Below are 26912 nucleotides of genomic sequence, written 5' to 3'. Positions count from 1 at the left end.
CACTGTTTTCATCTTAACATATTGAATAGTGGATGACATTTTGCAGAGGATTGTCTACATTGTTTAGCACATCTTTCCATACGGTTCACATGAATGAAAAACACACTGTGGAAGTGTCCTGGATGTAACTAACTGTATCTACTCTGGGGATTTCTCCTTCCCTGATGTCACGGGCATAATTCCAAGATGACAATGCCAGAATTCATGGGGCTCACATTGTGAAAGAGAGGATCAGGGAACATGAGGCCTTTCCACACATGGATTGGTCAACCCCATTGAGAATCTTTGGGATGTGCTGGAGAAGGAATGTAGTGGTCAAACTCTCCCCAGATCTCGGTGAAAAATGAATGCAACACTGGGTCTTGGATCGTTTGTCATTGCAGAAGCTGATTGACAAAAGAAAAAGGCGGTCCAACCAAATATTGGAGCGTGTGACCTTTTTTTTGTGCCAAATCTTTCTGGGATCAGGCAGTGTGTGTGGCCTACGTGTAAAATGAGTCACTGACTGAGTTCACTTAAAGTCACACCACGTAAAATTTTACCCAATGAATAAAATTGTAATACAAGCGTTTACATCATGACAGATATTTTTATCATTGAAAAATACCTCATACTAAATGTACAAACAAACATGTGCTTTTGCTGTGAGCGGCTCAGCTCTGTAACTGCAATCTAAACAGGTTTGTCTCATCCAAATCCATTATTTGATTACTGTTAGAGGATAGCTTATTTATCATACTGGCTGAAGTTGTAAGTTGTACTATCCGTGGGCCAAGCTGTACAGTCATACTATCTCTGTAATAGCGTTGACTGTGGGGCTCAGGTGCCCACTCTCAGCCACTGAATGTTTGCTTGCGTAACAGTATGACACTGGAGAGGGTATTTATCCCTTTTCTGTGGAAGCATAGACAGAGTTGAATGGTAGGACTAGCGCAATGTCGAGTTCATGTGTCCGGGTCCCGCACCCATGGTAAATAAACGTCTACATCCAGACTGCTGCCTATTCTTCATCTATGCTCTCGAACAACATCGTTTATTCTCCAACAATTACCCACTGCAAAAACAGCATTTTCTATGTCGAGCGGGTCATTAGGAACATGTTTTGTATTGATAGCAACAGTATGGTCCAAAATGCTACGCAGTGTGCCTTTAATATAGAATCTAAAAGGCAGAAAGCAACATAATGAAATACAAAGTTTACAGTCATAAGTAAACGCATTAGCTTGACAGAGGAAATTAAAGCCACACAAAACATTTGATTATATTTATTTTATTTCAATTTTCATAGGTGAGATGTAGAATACCTCAGAAACGTGTGTCTTTACAGTTTCTCCTCAGACCTGACAAGTGACTTTTCTGAGAGCGAGACATTTGCTGTTAAATACATGAAGTCCAATTCTGAAAGCTTTATTTTGGTAATTATTCTAGTGTCTCGGTGATGCGTTTGTTTATGTTAAATTCCAGACATAACCGGGAATGTTCTGCGTTGTGGCTTTAAGTGCAATTGCTCGAGTCGGAAAAATAAAAAAAAATACATGGTATAATCTTCTGTGAGATAAAAGCAAAATGTATTTCAAAAAAATGACAATAATCTATTTCTAGTGCACAAATTATTATTTCACTTCTTTTTGTCACGGTTTAACTCGATGCTGCCCTCCAGTGGTGGCGATGATGGATAGCAGGATAAAGTACTCTTCCCAGGCCAATTTCAAAACGAATTTCAAAATAAAAGCCATCCGCGATCAAGCTGGGTCTTTTTACATTACAATATTAATAAACGGCTTTTACTTTGAAGGCAATTACCAGGCACATCCGGTGCAACTGGCTCCCTTTAATGATTAGCCCGTTGTGCGGAGAGCTAACCAAAACCTGCAAAAAAACACATTTCTGGTGCAAAGGGAGTCCATGATCCGCAAGAGAAACCTGAGTTTGGTAGACAGCGGCCTCGGGTCAGAGCCCATGGAGCCTCCCGGGTGTGTTGTCCGCCCCGACAGCGATGACTTCCTGGAGCCCGATGAGGAGCTGCTGTGCTCGGTCAGCGACATCACGGAGCACCTGGGCCGAAACATCAGCATGGTCCTGGACACGGCGCTGTCCGAGATCCGCCAAATGGTCAGCATCCGAATCCGCGTCCTAAAGATGGAGCTGCGGGAGAAGAGCGACGAGATCGAGGCGTTAAAGGCGAGACTGGAGACGGGACAGAGGGACACCGGAGGGGCGTCCGTGGAGCTGTCCGCCGAGCCCAAGAAACACGAACCGGGCTCCAAGAACCACAACAACAATAACTGCACCGAGGCCAGAAGAGCCAAGGCGCTGCCCGGGGTCAAAAAGGAGAAGATAGACGCTATATGTGACTACCTGATGAAGGACAAGAACTCCCGAGGCTCCGCGGACATGGAGTCGAGCCAGTCTAGCACCGACAGAGAGACTAAAACCGAGCCGGAGCCGCCCCTGTCCCTGTGGGCCGACGCCGGCCCGGGAGAGTCCGAGTCTCCCGCAGAGGACCTCTTCAGCATGCTGCCCTCCGGGAGTAAACGGATGTATGACTACGAGTGGATAACCCCTGTAGACTACTCCGCTGACCTAAAAGGTAAATCCGGCCTGAGCATCAGAGAATGTGACGAGGATTGACTTGTTTTATTGATTAGTAATTACAAATATAAGCAGTATTGTGGATCTGAATGAGCTGTGTGACCATGTTGTGTGCAGTGATGAAGGAGCCTGGGTGTGAGGATGGAGATGCTGCAGAGGGGGATGAGAAGGAGGCACTGAGGCGGGACAGTAATCTGGATCACAATCAAGAAGCACTGTTGAATGAGCAGCAGCTGGAGTTCTCCATGGATCACCACAGTTCTCCAGGGGAACCCGGGGGTCCTGGACAGAGCGGCACGAGCAGGCTTGAGCCAGGTATTTTCAGGAATCCATCCTGATTCTATTTATTGTTATACAGTACATTGTAGTCATTATTCATCTGTATTTGCAGCGCGCTCCTTCCCCACACACTCTTTCATCTGCTCTCTGTGTGGAACCTTCTGTCCTGGACCTGCGTTCCTGGAAGAGCACATTAAACTGATACACCCAGACTCTGTGGAGGCCCAGGCTCTGGAGGCGCTGCAGTCTACAGCAGCAGGCTCTGGGCTGGGGGATAATGGCACAGACCTGAACCAGGGGCCCGAGTCCCAGAGTGAGAATGGCCCTGCACTAGACGGAGAAAAGCCCCAACGCCGGTGCTTTGGAGTGAAGAAGGAGATCAGGATCGAGGGGGGATACCAGTGTGGAGAGTGTGGCCGCTGCTTTAACTACCTGGGAAACCTGCGGCAGCACCAGCGCATCCACACCGGAGAAAAGCCTTTTGTGTGCCCTGAGTGCGGGGAGCGTTTCAGGCACGCAGCCCGCCTCAAGAGCCACAGGCTGGTGCACAGTGGGAACGAGAGCCCCTTCCCCTGCCCGCAGTGCGGTAAAGGCTTCTCTGTGCTGTCGGGCCTGAAGAGACACCAGCGTGTGCACACTGGAGAGAGCCCGTATGCTTGTCCACAGTGTGGCCGGCGCTTCAAAGAGCTGGGCAACCTCTACACTCACCAAAGGATCCACAGCGGTGCCACGCCCTACTGTTGCCAACAGTGTGGCCGGAGCTTCAGGCACCTGGGCACCTACAAGAGCCATCGCTGCATCCCTGGGCTCCTGGACACGCCCTCAGGGCCCCTGGACTCACAGAGGCCTGAGCACAGCGGGTCTATGGACACACTTACTGAACACACAGAGCACACCGGCCTAGCACAGAGCACCTGAACACTGCCTCATTCCTGAAGGACTTTGAACAACAACCTGTAACGACCTGTAACACTGAACCTAAGCTAATCGTCTTTATATTCCTCATTTTCACGCCCAAATCTTAAGAATGGTATCGCAGAAAGTGGCCCATGTTTGAAATCATGAAGCACTTTAAATCTTTTCAAATCTTTTGTCATTCAGAATCCATCTATGGACTGAATATTTCAAAGGCAAAGTTTAAACTATTATATATTTGTTGATTCAATTCTTATTTAATCACTTTACTTTGTGACATGTAACAGAATAATCTTCTCCAATACTAACCATAAAATCACAGTTTGAGCTGCATCTGGAAAGACTGTTCCTTTGAGACTGTTCCATTGAGACTGTTGTTGAAAAGAGACATTAAAATAATCTTTTAATTATGTGTGTTCTTAATAATGTGTGTTATGGCCTTGTTCAAACAGTAAAGTCTGAACACCAATCACTAACCTGCTTTCCTGCACTATGTGTTGTTTGTGGCTTGGTTGAAATACGGTTGATCTGTCACAGAGACATTAAATATTAACATCAGCAGGTTACATAATTAATCTGCCTATGATTGATCAACCTCAGTGAGTTGCTTTTGACAAAGTATTGTGCATATTTTTATGTTCTTTGCCAGAAGATAATTGTGAAAATACACTGTTTTCCACAAAGTGTTCTCTGTGCTCCAGCTCTCAGATCGCTGAGCAAACTATTTCAGACATTAGACAGATATTAAAAATTCCATTGAAACGTCCTTTTTTTGTTTTTTACGATCAAGAGCATTTGGAACTGTGTCAAAAAATGTAGAGCATTTACCCCTGAGTAAAAACAAAACAAAAACACCAAAAAGCCCCTTAATATTGATTCTCTCTTCCTTAGCCCTCCCCCACAGATGGACTTGGAGGACACGTTCGCTCAAAGACTCAAAGTGTGGAAATGTGACTGAGAGCAGACGGATTCATGAAGCGAAGTTGTGTTTGAAGTCAATCTCGGGAGATGAAGAAGAGAATTCAGAGACCTCCTGCTGTCTGCCCTCCATCCTGCAATGTCCTCTGAGTGCAGGAGGGGGCGCTAGTACGCTGCCATTCAAGGCTCTTGCACCATATGAAGGTATTCAATAGTTTACTAAGCAATTTTTAGGCAAGATCCTAATCATTTTAATGCCACCTGAACAAACCTTTTTGCTTCTTACAACAATTGCATGTGTTTTACAGCATTAATTCTACATTTGTCCAATAGATTTATTTCTAAAATTGTAAATTAAAATGCCAATCTCTCAGAATACCTTTTTTTTTTACCTACCACCTAGAGATACCAAACTTTAAGCTGCACTTAACAATATTTTGAAGTTGTTTTTTCCCCCACTAGGCTTTTTAATTCATTGCCTATAAGATCTAAACTCATAACAAACAAGGCCAACATTTGATTTTTTTACAGATATCAGTAAAAACGAGTTTACTCAAAGACTAAATAAGAGATTTTGCACATCTGCAGTTCAGCGAGTCATTCCACAGCTCTCATGTTTATCTTTTAATATCATTACGGCTAATGTAAAGATGACAGATCTACTTAACAAGTGATCCTTTCTGCTATAGCCTTTGTTTACATCCACGGTAAGCCACGCACACAAGTCAAAGCTCCTCATTCTCCCGACCTGACAAGGTATTCATGAGAAATACGATTGACTGCAGTGGTCCAGTGGTGTGCCTGTCACTCTGCATTTGCACTGCGCTGATTGAAGATGTAGAACGAGCTGATGGGTCTTTGGGGGGGAGTGAGGGCCTTAGGGTGCGTGCGTCCCTGGAGATGTGAAGCTAATCATTTGATCTGAGCAAACGTCGAGCCCACCTGAATGCTAACGTGCCTTGTTACATCAGTTGAAGGGTCTGGGGAGACTTTCGTGATGCGAGGAAGAGGGTGGGTGCTACTGATGTAAGTCATGTATATTTCGTAAACGACACTGCTGTTTCTAACAATAAGCAGCGTGAGGATAAGCCCACATTTTGATGAAACTGAAGAAAAGTTTGGCAAAGACAGATGCACAATGAAAGATTGATCGTTGTATCAGGGTGTGGGGAAAGAGCAGAGGGGACAAAAAGAAACCTTGGGGTTCACCTGAAGGAAAGATAATCTACTCCCATGGACTGACAGGTTGTGTTCCATTTGGCTTCAAAAATAATAATATATATATATTTTTTAAAGTTGACCAATACATACCTGGCCCTGGATGATGTTAAAACGTGACCGACTTTAAAGATGGCGCTAAAAACAAAAACTTTTTGCTGTGCGGCAGGAAAACTACCCTTACGTTGTACTCCCCAATAAGGCAATACTCTAGGTCATTTATTTCTAAGTGTACATTCTTTTTGTCTGGAAACGAATCAATAAAACACATGCATTGACACACAAAGGTTAGTCTGAGTATTCTTTTTCCCCATAGTACTCTCCACATATGTAAATGTACTTGTCTATCCTGTAGCTCGCCGAGAGCCGCATATCTCCAGTCAAGTGGGATTTCAAAAGCCTTTGCGATGCTCAGTTTCCCGGTCCCTTTCAAAGCCCTATAAAGTACTTTGCATTTAAAGAGCCTCTTCTACATATTTACGCATTCAGAGAAAAGGTCACTGGTGGTGTGGATGTGGAAGATATTTTCTTTTTTGTTGACCACTCTCCAGCGAGAATGATTTATAGATCACCTTGCTGGGTGAGAAGAAATGCCAAATAAGTCAAAAGCAATAGTAGTGGAATGAAGTTCGTTTTGCTGTGCATCTAATCATAAAGTCTTTCGGCTGATTGTGAACTTGACATTGTTGTTGTTGTAACATGCTAATAAACTCTAAAGTTTCCAAAAAAGTAGAGAAGCTTCAGCACTAGTAGATCAAAAACAATGACGCAAATATCCTCTAAGACAGACTGGAAAACCACACATGGCCGTCAGATGCATTCTGTTGATTCACAAATGATGGTGAATGAAGAAAAGACAGGAAATCAAGGTGAGAATCAGAACCACACAAATAGCAAACGCAAACTGACTTTACTTTTTACTATGGCCTCATCATTCCAGCACTTAAAAATCACTTATTAAAGAACAGAACTGTCCCGCAGGAGCTGGGAACATTTTGACATTAAGATCTTGTAAAAGAAGCACATGCACAACGACCTTTTCAAACCGGGCATCAATCATCATTACAATGTAATAAAACCGCAGGTAACCATGGCGATGAGAGTGGCCATAACGTCTTCAAGCGTGCTCTGGAAGTCAAGCTAATAAAAAAACGGAAACAACACCAGATGGTATATCTCACATCGTATGAATCAAGGCTGCCCAAACTATTGCACGGGGACCAAACGCAGCCCTCTGACCAGACATCGCTCGCCCTTCCTTTTCAGCCTAAGATGTTCTTCTGCTGTTATAAAGTGCATCTATTATATATTGTGTTATTCGTACATACTCAGGGTTGGCATATGTGCCCTGTGTCCCACGGACAGGATTGGCAGGTCCATTACTTCTGCTACATAATAAGTGTGAGTGGTATACCTCTGAGATCCTCAAAACCAGAGTGCGTCAAAAGCTATTTCACTCTCATTGTTTACAAGCGCAGTTTTTAAATGGGATGACAATAAAGTAATGACTCACGGTGATTGTAGTAGTAGGACTGTCAACCTGATCCTTAATAACCTTTTTAGAATGTAAATGATTTCCATTTAATGCAGTGTGATGATGACTGATGCTGTCACTGAGCCTATTTTTTAGCACCAACGATATAGATCTCCCTCTATTGCTATTGATGTTAGTCCTTGACATATATTTCAATCTGTAATTCAATAACTGCGCCTTAAGCAACGGATCAAAAATCCCATACTCCACCTGGCTCGAGAAAAATACGCCTTTAAAATCTTGATGGAGCGCAGCACTATTGAGATAGAGGTTATGCAGATGACATTCAGCATGGCAACAGCACAGCAACAGAAGGCAAATGAGCCAAAGGGTCACTTTAAGTTGTCATTAATTTCTCAGTTCAGAATGTAAAGGGTTGTGTTTAAGCCTGGCATAGGAAGCACATATTACATTTCTGAGAAAGAATAAACTTGCAAAGAGAGCGGAAGGCTGTCTTCTTAGAAAACACTCGTGCAGACAAAATCCATTCCAATGCTCTTCAAGTGACTCACCACACGACAAATAGTATGAATGCAATACACCTCGAGGGAAAATAGAATGTTTTTAAGAAAGGCTGAAGTTAAAAAGGACTTGTGTGGTATGGCATAGTTGTTACATTACTCACCCATAGGGGGAGTAGAGAGTGGCCTTGAGCAATGAAACAAACATGGATGAAAACCTCTTTTATAGGTGTTTTAAAAATGTAACATCAGTTAAGTATATCAGTAAAGTAAACGATCACTGCCAAAACACAAACTCACTGCATGTTCATTCTCTTGAAGTCTCGTCAGTATCACTCAAGTTGAATCCCGTACATTTTAAATGGGACCCAAAACTCTGGATGTAACTGGATGCAATCGTTTAAAACTGCTGATCTCACACAATGAAAGGATTTAAGAATTTAAGAAGCCAGAGAGGGGCGGCTCAACATCTGACACTTATTTCATCAAATGTGCAACGATTGCTGTGATCCTATTTCATGTCTTTTTACAATTAAATTAATCTGCATTGATCACTGTTATATGCGAACTATTGTAAGAAATAGAAAGAGAGACTAACCCCGACCACAAGGAGTCACTATAATATGTTTTAGCCTTATTTTATTTTTTTAATCCCGGTTTAAGGGAAACAGCAATTTCCCTTTAACTCTTGAACATATATTTTTTCCCATTGCGGGATAGAGCCAATGCCTTAGTGGAGATCTGGAAAAAACAACTGCATTTTTAAGCTAATAAAACATGCTGTGAATGGGTGGACATGGTAACTAGCCGAACACGTCACTTGTCCTTGGCCTATGTGATACAATCTTTATACCACTGAGGTTTTCTCACAAGGTATTTCCACGTCTCCTTTTGGACCAGACCACATGAATCTTTAATGCGGTGCTTGCTGTTGTTTGTGGCATAAACTTTAATGTGACATTGAATTGTGAATTGAAAAGTCAAGAGGAGACATATCTTTGCTGTCTGAGTGGAGCCGAGATGAGCTGAGCTGTGAGACCTGTGAAGGCCCCATGTATAATAGAGGAGAAGAATATCAAACATAGGCATTTGTCTTCAAAAGAAAACTCTTTGGTTCAGAAACACTTGTGATATGTCAGGACTTTTCACTGTTATGCAATCTCCTAAGAATCCTCACTCAAATCTCAAGGAATAGGCTGTGTTACGCAACATCAATATATTTGAGCTTTTTATTCCGCTATAATGCCGTTCCCTCCTCTAAAACATACCTGGAATATGTACTTTGCTTCATTCATGCAGTTTTGAGTGATCCTGTCTATGTTGGTCATTTCTTCTTCTACTGCCGATGTGCACCAATCTGTATTTCTTGTATTATGTTATTACGGTCGATCTGTACTTAAACTGCATTTATCACTGTACCATGGATTTATGCTGCTGCTGGGTAAAAATGGGGGCTCGTACACAGTTTTTGCATGCTTTATTCCCCCTGCTGCCAACAGATGGGACAAACCAAACCTTGAGACGAAAACCACTGTAGCCCTAGTGAATAAGGTCTTCTTACATTGAGACATTCTTTCGAGTAATAAGATATTTCCAAACGTAGGTTCATAAGTTACAACGATGCACGGTCTCTGGTTCCAATATATAGTGTTCGCCATAGTGTCGGTTTTTGAATTGCAAGACACAGTCAACTTCCTGGTAGATGCTTTGGGAACACTTTTACATCCCAGCATTTGCTGTTGAGCTAAATACAGTACTTAGTTAAAGGTCAGTGAATACATATTATACTGCAGTACCATATGTAGCCACCAGTAGAACTACATAAAGTCCATCTGCCTGGCTTTATGGATTACCTGCTGGTACAAGAACAACCAAAAGGTCAAAACCCAACTGGGGTGTGGAATGGAGGCAACTGTAAACACCCAAAGCACTGTGGGTCATGGTCGTCATAGTAACCATAATCAATGATTGGTGCTGCACCTCCTCTTTATACTCACATGTACCATTAAGACATGTAAACAATTATGTATTTATGGACATGTGACTGCAGCGTATATTCATGTTTATATGTGGTGGCTCCTGGGAACTCCACACCACAGGAGCACAGAATGTTATATTTTTCAAAGACTTTTCTGCACGCTCCCTGTGCCAGAAGCTCGTGTTGGCTGAAAATACTCTGGTGTCTAAGGCTCTCAGACCAAGAAAGGCCAGAAATACTTTTATCTAAGTCACAGTCTGAGATTATGAAACTATTTGAACAGGTTTTGTGTCAAAGACAGTACGTATTTTGAAAAGCTGTCTGTAATATAGTGTCAAGAATTGATCATCAGTGAATGATCTAGATGTTATTTGGATTCTTTGTGTGCGTGTGTGTGCGTGTGTGTGTGTGTGTGTGTGTGTGTACGTGTGTGTTCTTGTACTTACGACACTGTGAGGACCAGTTTGAGTTTTTAATCAACAGAGTGAGGACATTTTTGTAAAGTGAGGACATTTTGGGTGGTCCTCAGTTATTTGAAGGACAGTTTGAGGGTCAAGATGTGGTTTTAGGGTTAGGGTTAGAATTGGGTTTAGATTAGGTTTAGGGTTAGGATTAAGGTTAGGGTTAGGGGGCCCTAACATTAAGGTTAGGGTCTGGGTAATACATTATATCTCTCAGTGGTGCTTTACTCTTTCCATTTCCAAATGATGGATTGAACAGTTGCTCCGTGAGATGTTCAAATCTTGGGAAATCTTTGTATAACTTAACGCTGCTTTAAACGTCTCCACAGCTTTATCCCCGACCTCTCTGGTGCTCCTTGACCTTCATGATGTTGTTTAGTGACCAAAACACTCCGACCACAGCTCTGAGGCCCTCACACAACAGCTGTAATTAAACTGAGAGTAGATTACACACAGGTTGCCTCTATTTAATGGTTAGGGCAAGGTGTGAACATTCTGCAGTCATTAGGAATGTTATAAAGGCAATTTAATGCACTCAGAAAAATGCTGTATGAATACTTATGCACGCCCCACTTTTCACTTTTCTATTTTATGAAAAACAACAGAATCATGTATCATTTTGCTTTCACTTCACATTTGTCTGTTTCTTGTGTGTGAACGTTCAGTAAAAAAATTGAAGAAAAAAAAATCTTTATGTTTATGGTATTGTGCTGAAACCCATTATTATGTGTCCATTGCCTCCTGCTGCTGATTGCGTGTGTTTTGCACTGATTGGAAAGGATTCCCTGCTTCACAACATCTAAATATAAGCTGTAAAGCATTCACTTCATTGCACGACCCGGCGGGCTGTAAAAGCATCGAAGAAAATAAACCACCCGCGGATCGTGTAGCGGCTGTTTTCTTTGACAAAATACAAAGGTAAAAGCAGCGAAAATTCTCAAACACTTGAGAATAGAAAGCTCCAATTGCCTTCGCAGCGTCTCACCCGTTCCTGGGACCAGACGGACGTTCTATTACCCGCCTTCAGCCAGGAGCTCAGATTTTGAATTTCATTGCCGTCTAGAGTGTGTTTACTTTGTTGCATTCTCTTGCCCTCTGAAAACCTATTTGTGCGGATGTGAAGAGGGGATCCCTTACTCAAGTCAAATTGAGTAAGGGATCACGCAGGTGTCAACCGGATTTGGGAGTATTTACTGTAGTACTGTAAAAAGAATTTAAGGGGATAGCTCTATTGGGAAAATAAGTCAAAACAGTCAAGAACGTGAAGCTTCTCTAACACCTCTTCATAGGGAGGAGTTTATAAACACATGACAAAGCTTTTAAGGAGAATTAGGACTTTTATTGCAAATGTCTGCTTTTACAATATAACACAACACAAATGTCATGTGAGACACCTAAACAGAACAAAGTAGCCGGTTCCTTTGCTTGGGTCTAGATACCACAGAGCAACACTCACAGCGAGCTCACGTTGTGCAGCAGGTGCAGGTGAAGATTCCTATATTAAACAGCACAATCATTCCCCCGCAGACGCACACAAACTCTCGACACGGAGCCAATCCAGTGGGTTCTTGGGCAGATCAGTACAATCAGTGCAACAAGCGAACGACATCAGTCTTCTGACAGCAGGGGAATGTTATTTACGTTTATGGTCCCACATGATGTCCAGGTGGAGGCGTTAGGGGTAATTGCTTCACCTCTACTCAAGCTGTGTGAATGACACATAACATGCCACAGCGGTGAGCAATCAAGTATGGCATCATTACAAAAAGGTGTACTTTACGCTCCTCATAGAGTAATTTGTCCAAGACCTTTGTGTTGTTCAACGTATAGGCACTTGCTATTGTCCGCATAAGTCAGTGAGCCAAAGTAGGGCTGTGCTATTAACTTTGATATATGTCAGTTATTATGATTGCATGTTCTTGGTTCCCCTCTGGGGCCTCCCTGAAAAAGAGATTCTTAATCTGTGGGACCTGGTTAAATAAAGGTCAAAGGTCGGAAGTTGTGAGAGCCAGTACTTCCTGTTCCTGCTTATTAGGCCCGAGCACAATCAGGGCTGTAATTGTACCATAATTAATACTTTGTCTTAACTATGGTACAATATTTAATTGATCTGAAGTCTGTTCATCACAATTCACATGGTGTCCCCGTCCCACTCCTCCAACAGTGCCTGTTTCAGACGGAGAGTCGTGGGTGTCGTGGTCTTCAGTCCTGTCCAAGGAGGAACAGAGGAACCCCACCTACAGGGACTGGACAAGAACTGAAGCTCCAACAAGGACGGAACGTTCTGCGATCTTGGCCCATCTCTTGAAGGACTCCCATCTGCCCTGGGTCTATCTATAAGCCTGTCCGTCCATGGGAGTGGATCTCACCTTCTGTGGTTCTCCCCGAGGTTTTCCCACTGGGTTTTTGAGTTTTTCCTCGCCGTGTCGGAGAGTCTAAGGACGGGGGACACTCACGCAGCCCATCACCACCTGCTGCCCACGTTTATTTGAACATTAAGTTTGCCTGGATACTTCATTTGCCTTAACTTTACAGTGTCCTATTTACTGTTCTTTTTAGCTTATGCATTGTACTTTTAATGTGTTTCCTTGATGTAAGGCGACCTTGAGTGCTTAGAAAGGCGGCAAACAAATAAAATGTGTTATTATTATTATTATTATTAAATGCAGTGCGCAGTTCCCTCGAGCAGACAGTTAACATACTCTGCTCCTCGTCCATACCTTGTGCACAGACTGTGGGAGGAAAATGTATGTGAACGCTTTGGAATTTCTCACATTTCTGCCTAAATTGGTCATAAAATGCGACCTGATCTTTAATAAAATCATAACAATTAATAAACAGTGTCTGCTTTAAATAATACCACCCAAACAATTACATGTTATCATGTTTTGAATGGCCATAACATGTAAACATTCACAGAACAGGGAGGAAAAAGTAAGTGAACCCAGGAATCTAACTGAACTGCAACAGTTTTCATCCTGATCATTATGTCTAATCTGCAACTAGCAGAAAGCAGTTACTGCTGCAAAAGAAGTGTCAGCCTGCTATTCCACTTTTCTGGCAAAATATTCTGTGAACTGATTAACCCAAAGTGGAATAGTTTGGGAGGAACACACAATGTCACGTGTGGAGGAAAAATGGAAAAGCACATCAACATCAAAAGCCTATCCCCACTGTGAAGTCTGGTGCAGGAGAATCGTGGTGTGGGGCTGTAATAACTGATGATCACATGATCGGGATGAATCTTGGACCATTTCTCACAAAACTGTTGTAGTTCAGTGAGTGATTCCTGGGTTCTCTTACTTCTTGCTCCCTGTCCTGTGACTGTTTACATGTTATAGCCAATAAAAATATGATAAAATGTTTGGGTGGTGTTAGTTTAAGCAGACATTATTAATTCATTCTTATGGTTTTGATGGAGATCAGACCAGATTTTATTATTTATATATTTAGGCAGAAATGTGAGAAATTGCAGTGTTCACATACATTTCCCTCCCACTGTACATATATGATGCAAAAAGCAACAGAGCCCAAAAACTCAATGAGAGTCCTGGTCACTGTTGGGCACAAAGCAACCCTCAGTAAAATGTACATATTTTAACAATCTGAAATATGCTTCAGTTTGCACACAAAGAGTGATACAAATTTACAAACAATTTTCTCTATATGAGGTCAACTAGAACTGAGCACCGAGCTCCAAAAACAACTTTTCACTTTGTCAAGTATGAGAGGGCTAGTTAGCGCCCCCTGCTAAAAACTCCATCACTGCAATCGTGATAAATATTGCATTCCAAAATCCCAAAACTAAGACCTCTAAAAATAAACAAACATAAAGGCAGTAGCAATAACTCCGTAATCTAAGATTGAAACAAAAGAGAGCAATCGCCCCCTTGCTTTGGGCAGGACGGTGGGCGAGGGCCGATAATCGCTGCTTTCTGCTATATTTAAGTGTTCGTCTAAATACTTCAGCGGAGAAGATGTCTGTTTATACAGGATTTTATTGCATTACTTTTTATAAAAATGATTTACTGCACATTAGCCTTTATCTTCAAATTTGCCAGCCTTCATAAACACAAACGTCTTCTCCACTGAAATATTTACATCCTTTTTTAGTTTTGCACATGAATGAGGAGATCATCTCTCAGGAATTCACTGTCCACCACATAATCTTGAGAAAATATGACTGTTCATGTGGGTCTAAGCTCATTTCCATAGGAAATTAATAGAATGTGCAGTGCAAAACCTTGAGCAAAATGCTATCTTCTCGTGCCGTCTCCTTTTGTGAGATAAAAGCTCATTTGGATCTCCCCTCAGCCCTGCGCACACTTGGCTCCTCGTTGCATCACGCCATGTATTCTTGCATTTTTCATTAACGACTTCATTTAACCAATCTTGATCATTCTGTCGTCGTTCCACCTTGATTGCCTGAGCGTCTGTTATTTATTTCAGAGTGTGAGAATGAGAGAGCGAGAGGGAGAGAGGGAGAGAGGGAGAGAGGGAGGGAGAGAGGGAGAGAGGGAGGGAGAGAGAGAGGGAGAGAGGGAGGGAGGGAGAGAGGGAGGGAGAGAGGGAGGGAGAGAGGGAGAGAGGGAGGGAGAGAGGGAGGGAGGGAGAGAGGGAGAGGGGGGGGGCAGCGGCTCAGAGCATCGCGTCTTGGAGACTGGATGCTGAACACAGTGAAGAGGAGAGAGGAGAGGAGCGCAGCATCACTATTGGTCTTACTCTGGGCTGACGATTCTGGGGCTGGCAGCACAATCTGTCAGGTAAGTCTTTAGACACTATTACAGTTGGAACGGAGAAAAAAAACTAGTTATTTTTGTTGAAGGCAGAGTAAAAGAATGTGTAAACTCATTAAACAGCTTGGAATTGGTATTATTCAGTAGAACAGAGATCTTCCAGAGGCTTTGGAGACACCTGCAGCTATTCTACTCTTTCCACATAGAACTTCTGAAAGGTTTTAAACATCGAGTCGAATCCTGGTATTTCCTTTTTGTCGTGAACATGCCTAACACAATCTGCAAGCATTTAGATAAATACAGTGAAGTAAAAAGCTGAAACTCATCACTTCATTGAGAGATCATTTCATTTGTAAACTGTTACATGTAGCATTGCAATATTGGCTTTAATTATAACAAAGTGAAATAGAGCAACGTATATGGATGGAAACAAAAGTGCCGACCTCGTTTGGTTTTGTAGCCATTTGTTCATGCGTTGCCTTTTTATGGATAATAACAGTTTTACTGCAAATAAATAAATAAAATCCTTAATGATTTCAAAATGAAGAGGAATTGAATGAATGACACTTAGATGTCTCCAAATCAGCAAACAAATGTAAATAGCCCATTGTACTTCGCTGAGACCTGCCCGTGTGCTTTGTATACATAAATAGTGTATAGATATACGTATGTGTGTATAGGAATGCATAGGACATAGGAATTTGATATTTGAACTGCGAGGCAAACATTTCTGAGTCTTGTACAGTATTAAGGTAATCCTGTTAAGCCATGTTTGATTTATCCAGGCTTTTAAAACTACAATGACTTAAAGTGAGAGACTGTAAGATCCTAAACTGAGGAGAGAGAGATTTTTCAAGAGTAAACGCTGCCTCCTGATTGGCCCTGAAAGCCACTCCTCATGAAAGCTCGTCTCATTGGTCCGTGTGAATATTGCCAGACTCTGATTTGCTGTTGAGATCAGCATCATTATTTCATGTTACTTACTTTACATTAACATGCAGTAGTAGATGTAGTTAAACGTGAAGCCAGAAGAGGGCGCAAGCCTGTCCCTCTTTGCACAGCGATGAGGAGAACAATGAAGAAAGTTTGACTACAAAGAAATGGAAAATGCGTTAAAAACTCAGAGGAGGATCATGGAGGATCATTCAAGGAGTTATTGAATATTGTCATTTGTATTATTATCAATAAACCTTGGCGTATACAGGAGTGTGGGCTGGCGTTTTGAGAGCTCAAATGGGAGACGGACTAAATATGCAGGATTGCTAAAACATGAGCGATTTTTACATATTCAGGAATCTCTCTAAATATTTACGTCGCGCTTAGATTTGCTCATTTATTCTGCGGCTAATTCAGTCCCTAATGTAAATGAAGAATGACCCCCTGAGCCGTGGAAAGCGTTTGCGTAAAGAGGATCAGACCGTGTGGTGACTTCATTAGAGCTCCTGTTACTGTGCAGGACACTGGCCATGTGACCCTGCCTCTTCGGGCAGTGAGAGGTGCTCGAGTGGCCTCTGTCTGGTGATGTGCTGGGGACATCGCTAAGCAACAGCCAGGCACAAGCAAAGCCTGTTTAGACAACCTAAACAGGCTTGTTGTGATTGAAGCAGGGTTTAACAATGCGTGGAAAGGATAATAGATTGGTTATGGGGAAAGACATTGAACATATAGAACAAGACTATGATAAACTTGTGTGTTTAAGAAATGACGAGTGGAAAAGGCCCCTTGCCCATCAAATAGACGCTGAAACTAAAGAGCTACTGAAAATGATGAATATACTGACCCCTACAGGCTGGAGTTAGTACGTAACTAGGCGCTAGTAATTTCACATTCACGTCTTGACTGCATTTTTGCAAGTCCACTTTAATGAGCGAAAGAGTGGACTGATTAGTATTTCGAATTGGTACAGATACTAGTGAAGAATGACACATTTTAAAATACAATCACTTTGATCTAAGGGTATGTTATCAAATCCATGGCGGCGCGAGGAACTGCTCAGAATGGCTCTGGTGATGGATCATGGGTTCATTTTGTTTTCTCTCTATTCAGTTCAATTCAAAAACCTTTATTCAGCCCGAGGAGGCAATTCAATTTATCTAGCTTATACATATTAAAGCCATCCTGATTGTGTCCCATGGTCTTTCCGACTGATCCAATTTGCTCACACGTGGCATTCTTAGGCACCAGATGGACAGCAGTGCAAGACACAGTGGAGGAATGAGCAGGAAATTGTAAACCTAAATCTAATCTCAGACCACATCAGCTACCTCGGCGTTAGCTAGCAAGGTATTGATTGAAGACAAAGGCAGCTATTGTTGCTTCTAACCAATCACAGGAGACTCACAGAACCCCACCTACGCGGAGTGTAGATGTGTGTCATTGTGGGGGGAAAAAAGTCAAACAAGAGAATGCAGTCAGTCTCCTCAAGTTTGATTTTGCAATTCCCGTCTGGTGGAGGCCATTGATTATGTTGTGCAATTGGGCTGAGTCCTGCTCGGCTCTGCGTGTGTCAGGACCTGCCCCCCCGCTGTCGAATGGGCTCATCCGAAGATATGCGGCGTCTGATAGCGTGACGTGAGGGTGGTCCTGAAGAATGCAACTAAAAAACACCTACAAGAGTCGACGAAAAAACAAGACGGATACTGAGAAACTTCTCTTCTGTTTGACAAAAGCTGTACTTCTTCAAATCTTTCCTCTCCCCTCTTCCCTCGCCCTCGAGTTCAGCCTAATCTCGGTAAAAGGCTTCCATTAGTTGGATGTGGCAGCTCTGATGTGGCCTCACAAATGTGTGTTTCTGTAGAAAGCCCGCTGCGTAGAAAGAACCGAGAGGTCTTGTCGTGTTTTTCTTCTTCCTCATTGACATTGACTTTTCCACAGTGTACAACAAATGAGACTTCCATTTCATGCCTGTGTGGGCTGCAGTTCTGTTTTGTACAGTTCATTTTAACTGACTCAACTAACTAAGGAAGAAAGGTCATGTTGGCAGAAGGACACTAAAATATTGATCCAAATTTGATTAAACTTTCAGGAAAGAACTCCGGCGTACCGCAGGAGAGATGGAGTTTTTGGTATGATGAACTGAAGACTTCTGTGTAAAACTATATAATTGAACAACCGAGACCCTTCAGTACCACTGTTTGATAATTAGACTGTTTCACCTGCATGTACACAAAGACATGCATGTTCAGTGACTGGATAGTTTTATTGCTGTTGTCAGGGAAAGCTACATTCACAGACTTTTTTTTCCCTCAATGCAGTGGTGCCAGACACAGACTGCAAAAAAATAAAATACCAATCACATTGTTTGTTTGTTTGTAGACTTTATTGTCCCCATAGGGAAATTTGTCCTCTGCATTTAACCCATCCTTCGATGCCACTGGGGCAACCCGTAAGGAGCAGTGGTCGACGGCCGTGCCGCGCCCGGGGACCCATCTCCATGATGTGTAGCCAGGCTGATGGTCAGAATCACCTGGCTGGAGGATTCACCTATTGCACATGTTTTTAGTGGTAGGGGAAACCGGAGTACCCGGAGGAAACCTACGCAGACACGGGGAGAACATGCAAACTCCACACAGAAAGGCCCAGTCCTGGTGGGAATCGAACCCGGGACCTTCTAGCTGTGAAGCGGAGGCGCTAACCGCTGCGCTACCGTGCCGCTTTTTTCCACTCTTTAATGAGGAACTTGGTCTGGAGTCCTCTGGGTCTCTGATGGCAGAACAACTAAAAAATCACTGAACAAAAAAAAGGGACATTTTACAGGAAAATCGCTATATATCGATGTGGGCGAGATCATTTAGGTGCCAGATACTGTTACTAACTTCAGCCACAAAAGGCCGGGTTGGTTGGGCGTCTTAAGCCACTTTTCCACTGGCAGACAATGGGCTCCATGCACAGTGACCCCACGTGATTTACGCCTGGACAGTCAGCCAGACGCTGTCCTATCTGTCCGTTATCTCTTTCCATTAAAAATTAGCAGGTCCCACAGAAATGAAGAAATAGCTTAAGATTTGGTAAAGGACAGCGAGTAAAAATTAAGATGTGACGTAGCAAGGTTAGAAAATATTACATGAGACGTAGCGACTTCACTGGAGGAAACTCCGTGTTCATAACGGTGGATGTTTTTGTCTTGAGGCTAACGCGGCTAACAAAATAAAAAATAAAACTAGCGCAAAGTTTTGAACGAGCCTGCGCAAAAAAGAATCGTCCTGTTAGTAGTTTAAATTTAAGTTTAATATTTACTTGTTTACATGTTATATTATCATTTTTCAACACTAGCCTTTAGCTCTAAGATAAGCATTTAGCCGCTGTTAGCGCAACTTTAGCTGATGCCAGCATAACATTTGCACGTTGCTTACCAACATAGTCGTCTTTTAGCTGCTTCTGTCCTCTAGTATTTGCCTTGGCACCTCTGAATGATTCCATAACTCCCACCAGAAGGCAGCATTTGTCCACATTTGTTCTCGTCACGGCTTACAAAACTTGTAGAGGCGATACGTGACACCACCCTTGAGTACAAGAGTGTTCATTTTTAGGAATAGTTTAGGCTACCTTGGTACAATGTTGTTCCCTCATCAAAATCAATTGGAAGTGGCGCAAAACCTTTTAATACAGGGGTCTCTAACCTTTTTTACTCCGCAAGCTACTTTTATGTAACAAAAATGGCAACGATCTACTTGTGCTATAAAGAAACTCGTGCAAAATGTGTAGATGGTGTTTGCCGGTGTCCTGGAAGCTAATGACTTAACTTTCCTTTCACTATTTCATTAATCTAATTTATCTAAAAGTTTGGAGCGTGTGTTCAACAGGTTCAGAAAGCATCCAAAGTATGACTTATTGAGTTGATTTAGAAATGTAGAAAGCCTTTGTGGAGCTATTGGAAAGGGATGGCGAGCTACCCAAAACGCCCGCGGCCCTTTGAAACCAGGAAGCGTCCTCCTTACCCCGCACCAAGGCTCTCGAGCCACAGCACAGCTTATTCAACGTTTTGGTAACATTCATGAAACTATAACCATTTTGGTAACTGCCGACGCAAGGCCTAAATTAAAAGTGCTAAAAGCTCAGAACGTCCTTTAATTAGCAAGGCACAATTCCACAAATCACAAATTATGCAAAACCATCAATCTCTCCATTATGGCACCTCGCCCAGTTTGCCAAACACTTGCGACTGAATCACCTCTACTTCCCTCGTCTGCCATGAACAGAACCAGCAGCACTTCGACCAGCGAATCTCTCAAAACAACTCCATTAATGCATAAACACTGAGTCACTCTGCAGATGAAGAAGTTTTAATAAACAAGCTAACACGTACTAATCGCACTTTAGCGCCGCGAGGCCGGGTGCCAAGTTATGCAATATCTGAAGTAGTGAGTGGGAGGCATACAGTACTTTCGGGTGGGTTAGATTGTGGCTACAAATAAAAGACAGAGGGGATTTCTTCCGTCTGAGCGTTGAAGGCGACTAACAAGCCTGCAGGAGCGCCTGACAATGAGAGTTGGTGAAATAAAGAAATGTTTGGCTTTGAACGTATAAAACGAATGTGAAGACATAAAATGGTGAAAACTAATGCATAGTTTACATTTTATTAGTAATAACTTAACTTCTTAAAGCAGTACTAAGTAACTTGTTTACCTTAATAAATCATTTTCCCCCCGGTGTCTATGGTCAGAAAACCGCACTTTCCCTGCTCTGACCCGCAGGCCCCAATACACACTAGTGAAATCATGAAGAAGAAGCTAACAGGCTAACGGGCAAAGCTAACTGCGGGCTAGAACCACTTAAACGGTATTTGCAGCAAATTTTGTGAGAAAAAAATGATCTCCATTGTGTAATTGGATGTACAGAATCCCTCTCTCCCTGTGTCTTTTCTGCCAGCGCAGTATTTACTCTCACGGACAATTAATGAGTAAAAAACTGTAACATACCTCTGGTGGCGCTTATGGCCTCATGAGTTTCTTAGTACTGCTTTAACCCCCACATGAACCAAGCACATTTTCTCCAGTTTGGCATTACCCAAATCTAAAAGCTTATCGAACAAAGCGTCAAAATAGCGACGAAAGAACGAGGATGAAGATACAAAGAAAAAAGTGACAACAACGCAACAAAAAAGTCACAATCAGTTTTGTAGGTCTTAGTTTTCAAATGAGGGTGACACGGATGTCAACTTGTTTTTTAGCATAAAAAGTTGCAAAATGCACCTTTAAAACAAGAGCTGCAAATGTGACTCTGACGAGACAAATGCACATATCACTTTCATAATGCGCCATGCTCATAATTGAATGTAAAAAAAGAAATCATGTTTATAAAAAGTATAAAATGATAAGAACCTGGAATTGGACTGTGCTACTTGTGTTGTGTACACGCATAAATTCACTGTGACTTTGAGACTGGACCCAGGAAGATTAGTCTCTCCTCCGGTTGTAAATAATTGGGTATTCCCGAGGCAAACATTTTGTAAATGTTCTTTAAATAATAAATGCTTTCGAGGCTAGGAAAGGCCCATGATATTGCTTTGTAAACAAGGAAGCATCGGTTATCTTCAGGGACAGCAGTCGCTGTACCATATTCTTAAAACATGTTCTCTCATTAGAGCAGCAGTGAAATGCTGAGCTCAATCTGTTGTTGCTTTGAGACAACTTTTCTAGTAATTGCACTGCAGTGGACCGATGAATACAATATCCCCTGCTTGGTTTCCTTAGCACAGAACGTACTGCCTTCAAGTGTTATATTAAACTATAATCATCCTGTGACCTCTCTGTGATGCACTCTCTCCATTACATTGGTCTTGTCTAAATCATACTGTCATTTCACAGTTTGCGCTTGGCTGCCGCAGAGAGTAAACCGCCAGAAGCACTCCAGCGTGTCAGACAGTTTGATATGTCGCTGTCCGGTCGATATCTTTATGTCCAAGGGCCTCCTATGCAGTCCGTATATTAAAGCTTACATCCATACACGTGAGCCTAATGATCGGTTTGAAAATAAGCCATTGAGAGCCCGCCTCAAATTGAGCCCCTGCGCTGGAGAAAATTGCTGGAAAACGTCCCTCCAATTTTCATAATCACAGAGCACGGTAGCTGCGAAATGAACAGGAAATGCGCTTTCAAATACTCTCTTTTTTTTCCAACCAATCATTTGCATTCAGGTGCGCGCAGGTTTTACATGAGGCGGAATATTGCTCGTTTTAGTTGAAAGGCCAGAGGGGACAATCTGTCGGCTTCACCTTGGGATCCATTCAATATTCATCAAAGCTTTAGATGTCGTGGTGCGTTAAACATGTACTAAACTTGGACTTTTGTATGCAGATAATCATTACCGTTGAAATGGTTAGGGAATGATTTGTAGTATTACTTGACCAGTTTGTCTCAACAGCATTTAACACCTCGGTAAAGAGGATCTACAGCAAGCCAACCTTAAATCACAGTGTGCCCAGGCCGCCAGCTAAACCAACAGGATAGCTAACAGGCTTTTGAGCGGGTTTCATTACGATTTATGCTTTCCCATTCACTTCGACAACGGCGAAGACGCACAATGTAGAAAAAGACATCGGGCAGAGTGTGCAAATCCACTGCACGGCAAAAGTATAGACGGTGAACAAGGTCTTTAGAAGAAGAAGATCTTTATTTATATAGCGCCTTTCACAGACATATAGTCACAAAGCGCTTTACATGAGACAATTGTACATTCACTCCATACTCAGTGGTGGAAAGCTACGTTTGTAGCTTCAGTTTCCCCTGGGGGAGACTGTCAGAAGCGCTTTCGCGACTACATACGTCTGCGCCAACGGACCCTCTGACCACCCTCTGACCATTCACTCACACACATCATTCATCCTGACCTATTGTGCATGTTTTTAGTGGTAGGGGAAACCGGAGTACCCGGAGGAAACCTACGCAGACACGGGGAGAACATGCAAACTCCACACAGAAAGGCCCCGTCCCTGGTGGGAATCGAACCCGGACCTTCTAGCTGTGAAGCGAGAGCACTAACCGCTGCGCTACCGTGCCGCCATAGAAACGTTTTCAACATGAAAATAGAAAGGTTCAAGGCTACAGGCATGTGTCATATCAATTTAGTGTCAGCTCCTGAGAAATGATAGATGATGGTCAGATACAATGAGCTGAGGAGGCGGATGGCTCTTCTACTGTGATGGAGATGGGATGGAAGAACAGCTTTGGAAAGGAGGGGAGGGAGTGTTCTGCTCACTGTATACAAAGGCTTGTGAGCTGAGAAGCAAAGGACAGGTTGCAGGACTTAAGAGATGAAGAAGGAATCTGTTTCACTGACTTGTGTTTCTGCAAAATGTGGTTACACAAATGACTGAACGACTAAGCAAGTATCTGCCTATATAACACGGCAAAGCATTAAATAACCTGCTGCTGAAAACACAAACCGTATCCTGAATTTAACCAGGATCTGAGCGATCAAACAGACGGACGGAGACCATCCTCTCTGCTCTAATGGGCCCCGCATTCAAACGTCTTCACTTTTGTAACAGTGCGAGCTGTCGATATTACTCCGCCCGTCAGCTGGGGGGCGCTGTATAAAAGGGCACAGTCTACCTGCGTTCGACCTCTGACCTCTTGTTCTTCCGTCTGCTTGGTGTGGAGGTGGTGTAGCTCGGGCTCTCGTGAGCAGGTAAAAACAAACAATACTTTAGCGTGACTTTCCTCAAATGTTAGCCCTAATCCGAGCCCTGTGTTTGGTGCAGCTATGGGTCTGGGGTGCGCTTCAGGCGCAGTGCGAGATGGCGGTGCTGTAGGTGGGAGGTGTGGTTCCCCACGGGCCAGTACGCGAAGCATGACGTCCCCGCGTGAATGATGGATCCAAAAGCGGTATGTGCGCTGCACATGTAACATAGACTGGCGTAAGTTTAGAGGCTAACACTATTCATCTTTAGGAACAATTCGCCTGCATAACAACAATCACCACTGCTGCTTTGTGGACCCGGACGTGATGCCGAAGAGTGTCTCTGTGAACTGTGAAACGTGACAAACGGATGTTTGCCATCCCTTTTTGTTTTTGTTAAAGAAATGAACTGAACTGGAACTGAACAAGTGACGACTGCAACTTAACTTAATTCGATCTAGAAAATAAATTGGATAAAACTACTGGAACGACTTGCCTCTTCAATGAACGAACCTGTGGTCCTTTTCTTTTAATGTGGTACATATGTGTTAAGCTAAAGCCTTCCACTCTGTCACACTTTCATCTGCTTTTTATTACATTATTTGGCCATCATTTCAGCCCGGAGACCCTCATAAACCGCTGTGGGCAAAGAGATGTCGAAATGTCGATGTGGCCTAAAGCACGTTACATAATATCTGCTTGCAATCAAAGGAGCGCCACGTCCAGGGCATGTTCTGCCACCAACAAGTGTTTGAGCAACTTCAAACAGATGAGAGGAATAGAAGGCGACAGAAGGCAAGGGAACGCCGGAGCGAAACTAATGGCCCATCAAGGACTGGAAGACTAATTAAGACTTGGAGACTTCCTGTTTTTTCTCATCTGAATGCCAGAGGGACAGTTCTGTATGGATTAGGTTGGTGGCAGGGCTGCAGACTAACTTTTTACTGGATGGTGTCTGCGTCGGTGCGCCTTTATTAATTATGTTTACGTGCGTGAGTCTGTCCGACCAAGTAAATAATAAACAGTGAAATGTTTTTGTTTTAACATTACACAGCTCTAAAGGAGCACAGAATATTATATTTCACTCCATTTTAAAATAATCGTTTGTTACATTAATATTTTTATCATGAAATTTTTTAATTAGTTGTTTAATTTAATTTTAGTATCTTGCCAATTTGGCTGTTTATTTCTGGAATCTATTTAATTATTTCATATATTTATTTAATTTATGACAAATGAATATAAAGTAAGGGGAAATTGATCTGTAGCCTAAAACTAATTTACTAAAGTTTACGGCGAGGGCTGCATCTGCACACCCTGCTTTGGGCTAACTCTAAACTCACGCGCTGACTTAATTATTTTTCTGGTGGATGTAAGTCTGGACACACTGTTTATTCTGATACAGCTGGACACAGTTTCCTTCAAGTTGACCTGCTCCACTGGTAAGTGTCTCCGCACTCAGACTCGCAGCAGCCGCTGACGCGCCGCTGTGGTCCGTGAGGTGCTGCGGGTTAGAGGATTATAAAACAGGTCCACTTATCGTACTGCCACATTTTGTAATCCTTGTATAATTGCGACTGCCTAATCGCAAAAAAATCAACACCTTTTTTAGTTAAAAGAAACTAAAAAAGGTGTTGATTCGGGTCCAAAGGCCACCGTTGTTACATACTGAGATATGTTCTTACCTGAGCTAAGACGAGCTGATGCGTAACTGTCTGCTTTTTGTGCGTGCGCTCAGTCAGGCACAATGACCAAAGATGTTGTTAGCTTTTGGCCTCTCCAAACATATTCCTATAGCTCCAAAAGGGGGTGAAGTTAGAAACGACCGAGCTCTTCCACGGGCACAAAGACCAGACAGATACGTATCAACACGTCTGAGCTCAGGTGAGAACATATCTCAGTGTGGAAGAACGGTGGCCTTTTCCTTTAATATAGAACTTATGTTACGGGAAAGACCTGAGGTGGCAGTAGTGAGTATAAAAATGACAAACTTGCATCTAGCTCCTTTAAATAATAGCTATTTAGTCAATATTATTCATATTAATATTATTTATTAAACCCCGATTTCAATGCTGCATTGATTCAGAATCCTTTCACTGTAATTGATGATGCATCTAAAAAACTTAGAATTATTTGTCTCGCATTTTCTGCTGATGGAAACACAAAATTGTGCTTATGGTCTAGCCTGGTCTGAAGCCGTTCTGAGGCGTTGGAACGAGGAGTTTATGACAGTAGTGATATTAAAATGCTCATCTGAGTAAGTTCTCCTTTGTGTTAGAGCACATCCTGATCAGTGTTTGCAGTGATAAAAGTTGTCTGACGACGAGTGCGTGGGGATCAGGGCAGTCATACCGGTGAGACTCCGGTAAAAATGTGTAGCCGCACATTTGAGCCCTGGTTGCTGGTGAATAAAGTCACTGCTTTTTAGTGGGAGGTGACAGCTAATGGAACAGCCTGACTCTTATACATGATGTAACCCACTGAAATGCAGTTTGTTGACATACAGCATTAAAGAGGGGGTATTATGCTTTTTTCAATCCCATAGCACCAGTCTATATCACACTACAATGATGACCAAACCTTCTGTTGGTCTGTAAATGCAGTAAATTAGAATAACTTTCTTGTATAAAATGTCTCTCTTAAAATGTCTGTAGTGAATGTCTTGAAATAGGCCTCTGTCTCTTTAAGAACCTCTGACCCTTTCCGACACGCCCCCTCCACACTCTGTCTGTGGCATCAGTGGGGAGGGGGTTCTGCTGAGGAGCAGTGGTTGGTTACTCGGCTGGTGACGAAAGCTCGGAGGCGTCTCCAGGAGGTGGGGGCGTTCCTAGGAGGACTCAGGCAAACCTATCCCTAAAATGGCCGCCATCAGAGTTTTTACAGATTGCTCAAAAATACGTGAATGTGCCAAGGCAACACTTCAGGCATGTTTTTAATGAGGGAATGACATAAAAACATGATGTAAAGCTTGAAAAAGTCGATTTTGCATAATACCCCCCCCCTTTAAACAAAAAAGTGCACATTTTCATTTTGGCGCTGAGCATTACTTTGTGTCTTACATGAACTATGAATGTTGTTATGAAACCTAGTTTTCGCTGGATTCGCTTTACACCTGGGTTAAAGTGACATGTCCGAGTATTTACTGCAGCCATAGAACCGATGTTGAAAATGGCAGCCGTCCGTCCTCTTCTGCGGATTGGT

At 42.7% G+C, this 26912-nt stretch overlaps 1 protein-coding gene and 1 long non-coding RNA gene across 2 annotated transcripts; both read left to right on the top strand.

The window, feature by feature from the left end:
* The first annotated feature begins 1432 nt into the window (after window positions 1-1432).
* Window positions 1433-4147, top strand: znf16l (zinc finger protein 16 like). Its single transcript, XM_079579757.1, has 3 exons — window positions 1433-2590; window positions 2710-2907; window positions 2984-4147. The coding sequence occupies exons 1-3, from the start codon at window positions 1906-1908 to the stop codon at window positions 3787-3789; spliced, it is 1689 nt and encodes a 562-aa protein (XP_079435883.1). The 5' UTR covers window positions 1433-1905; the 3' UTR covers window positions 3790-4147.
* A 19534-nt stretch (window positions 4148-23681) lies between these two features.
* LOC306980975 lies at window positions 23682-24193 on the top strand. Its single transcript, XR_013794077.1, has 3 exons — window positions 23682-23720; window positions 23794-23917; window positions 23983-24193. It is a non-coding gene; the product is annotated as an uncharacterized lncRNA (long non-coding RNA).
* Window positions 24194-26912: the final 2719 nt, after the last annotated feature.

Source organism: Gobius niger (assembly GCF_951799975.1).
Source record: "Gobius niger genome assembly, chromosome: 21".
NCBI lineage: Eukaryota > Metazoa > Chordata > Actinopteri > Gobiiformes > Gobiidae > Gobius > Gobius niger.
The sequence above is the reverse complement of the archived record's forward strand: the minus strand, read 5'-3'. Positions and strand labels throughout refer to the sequence as shown.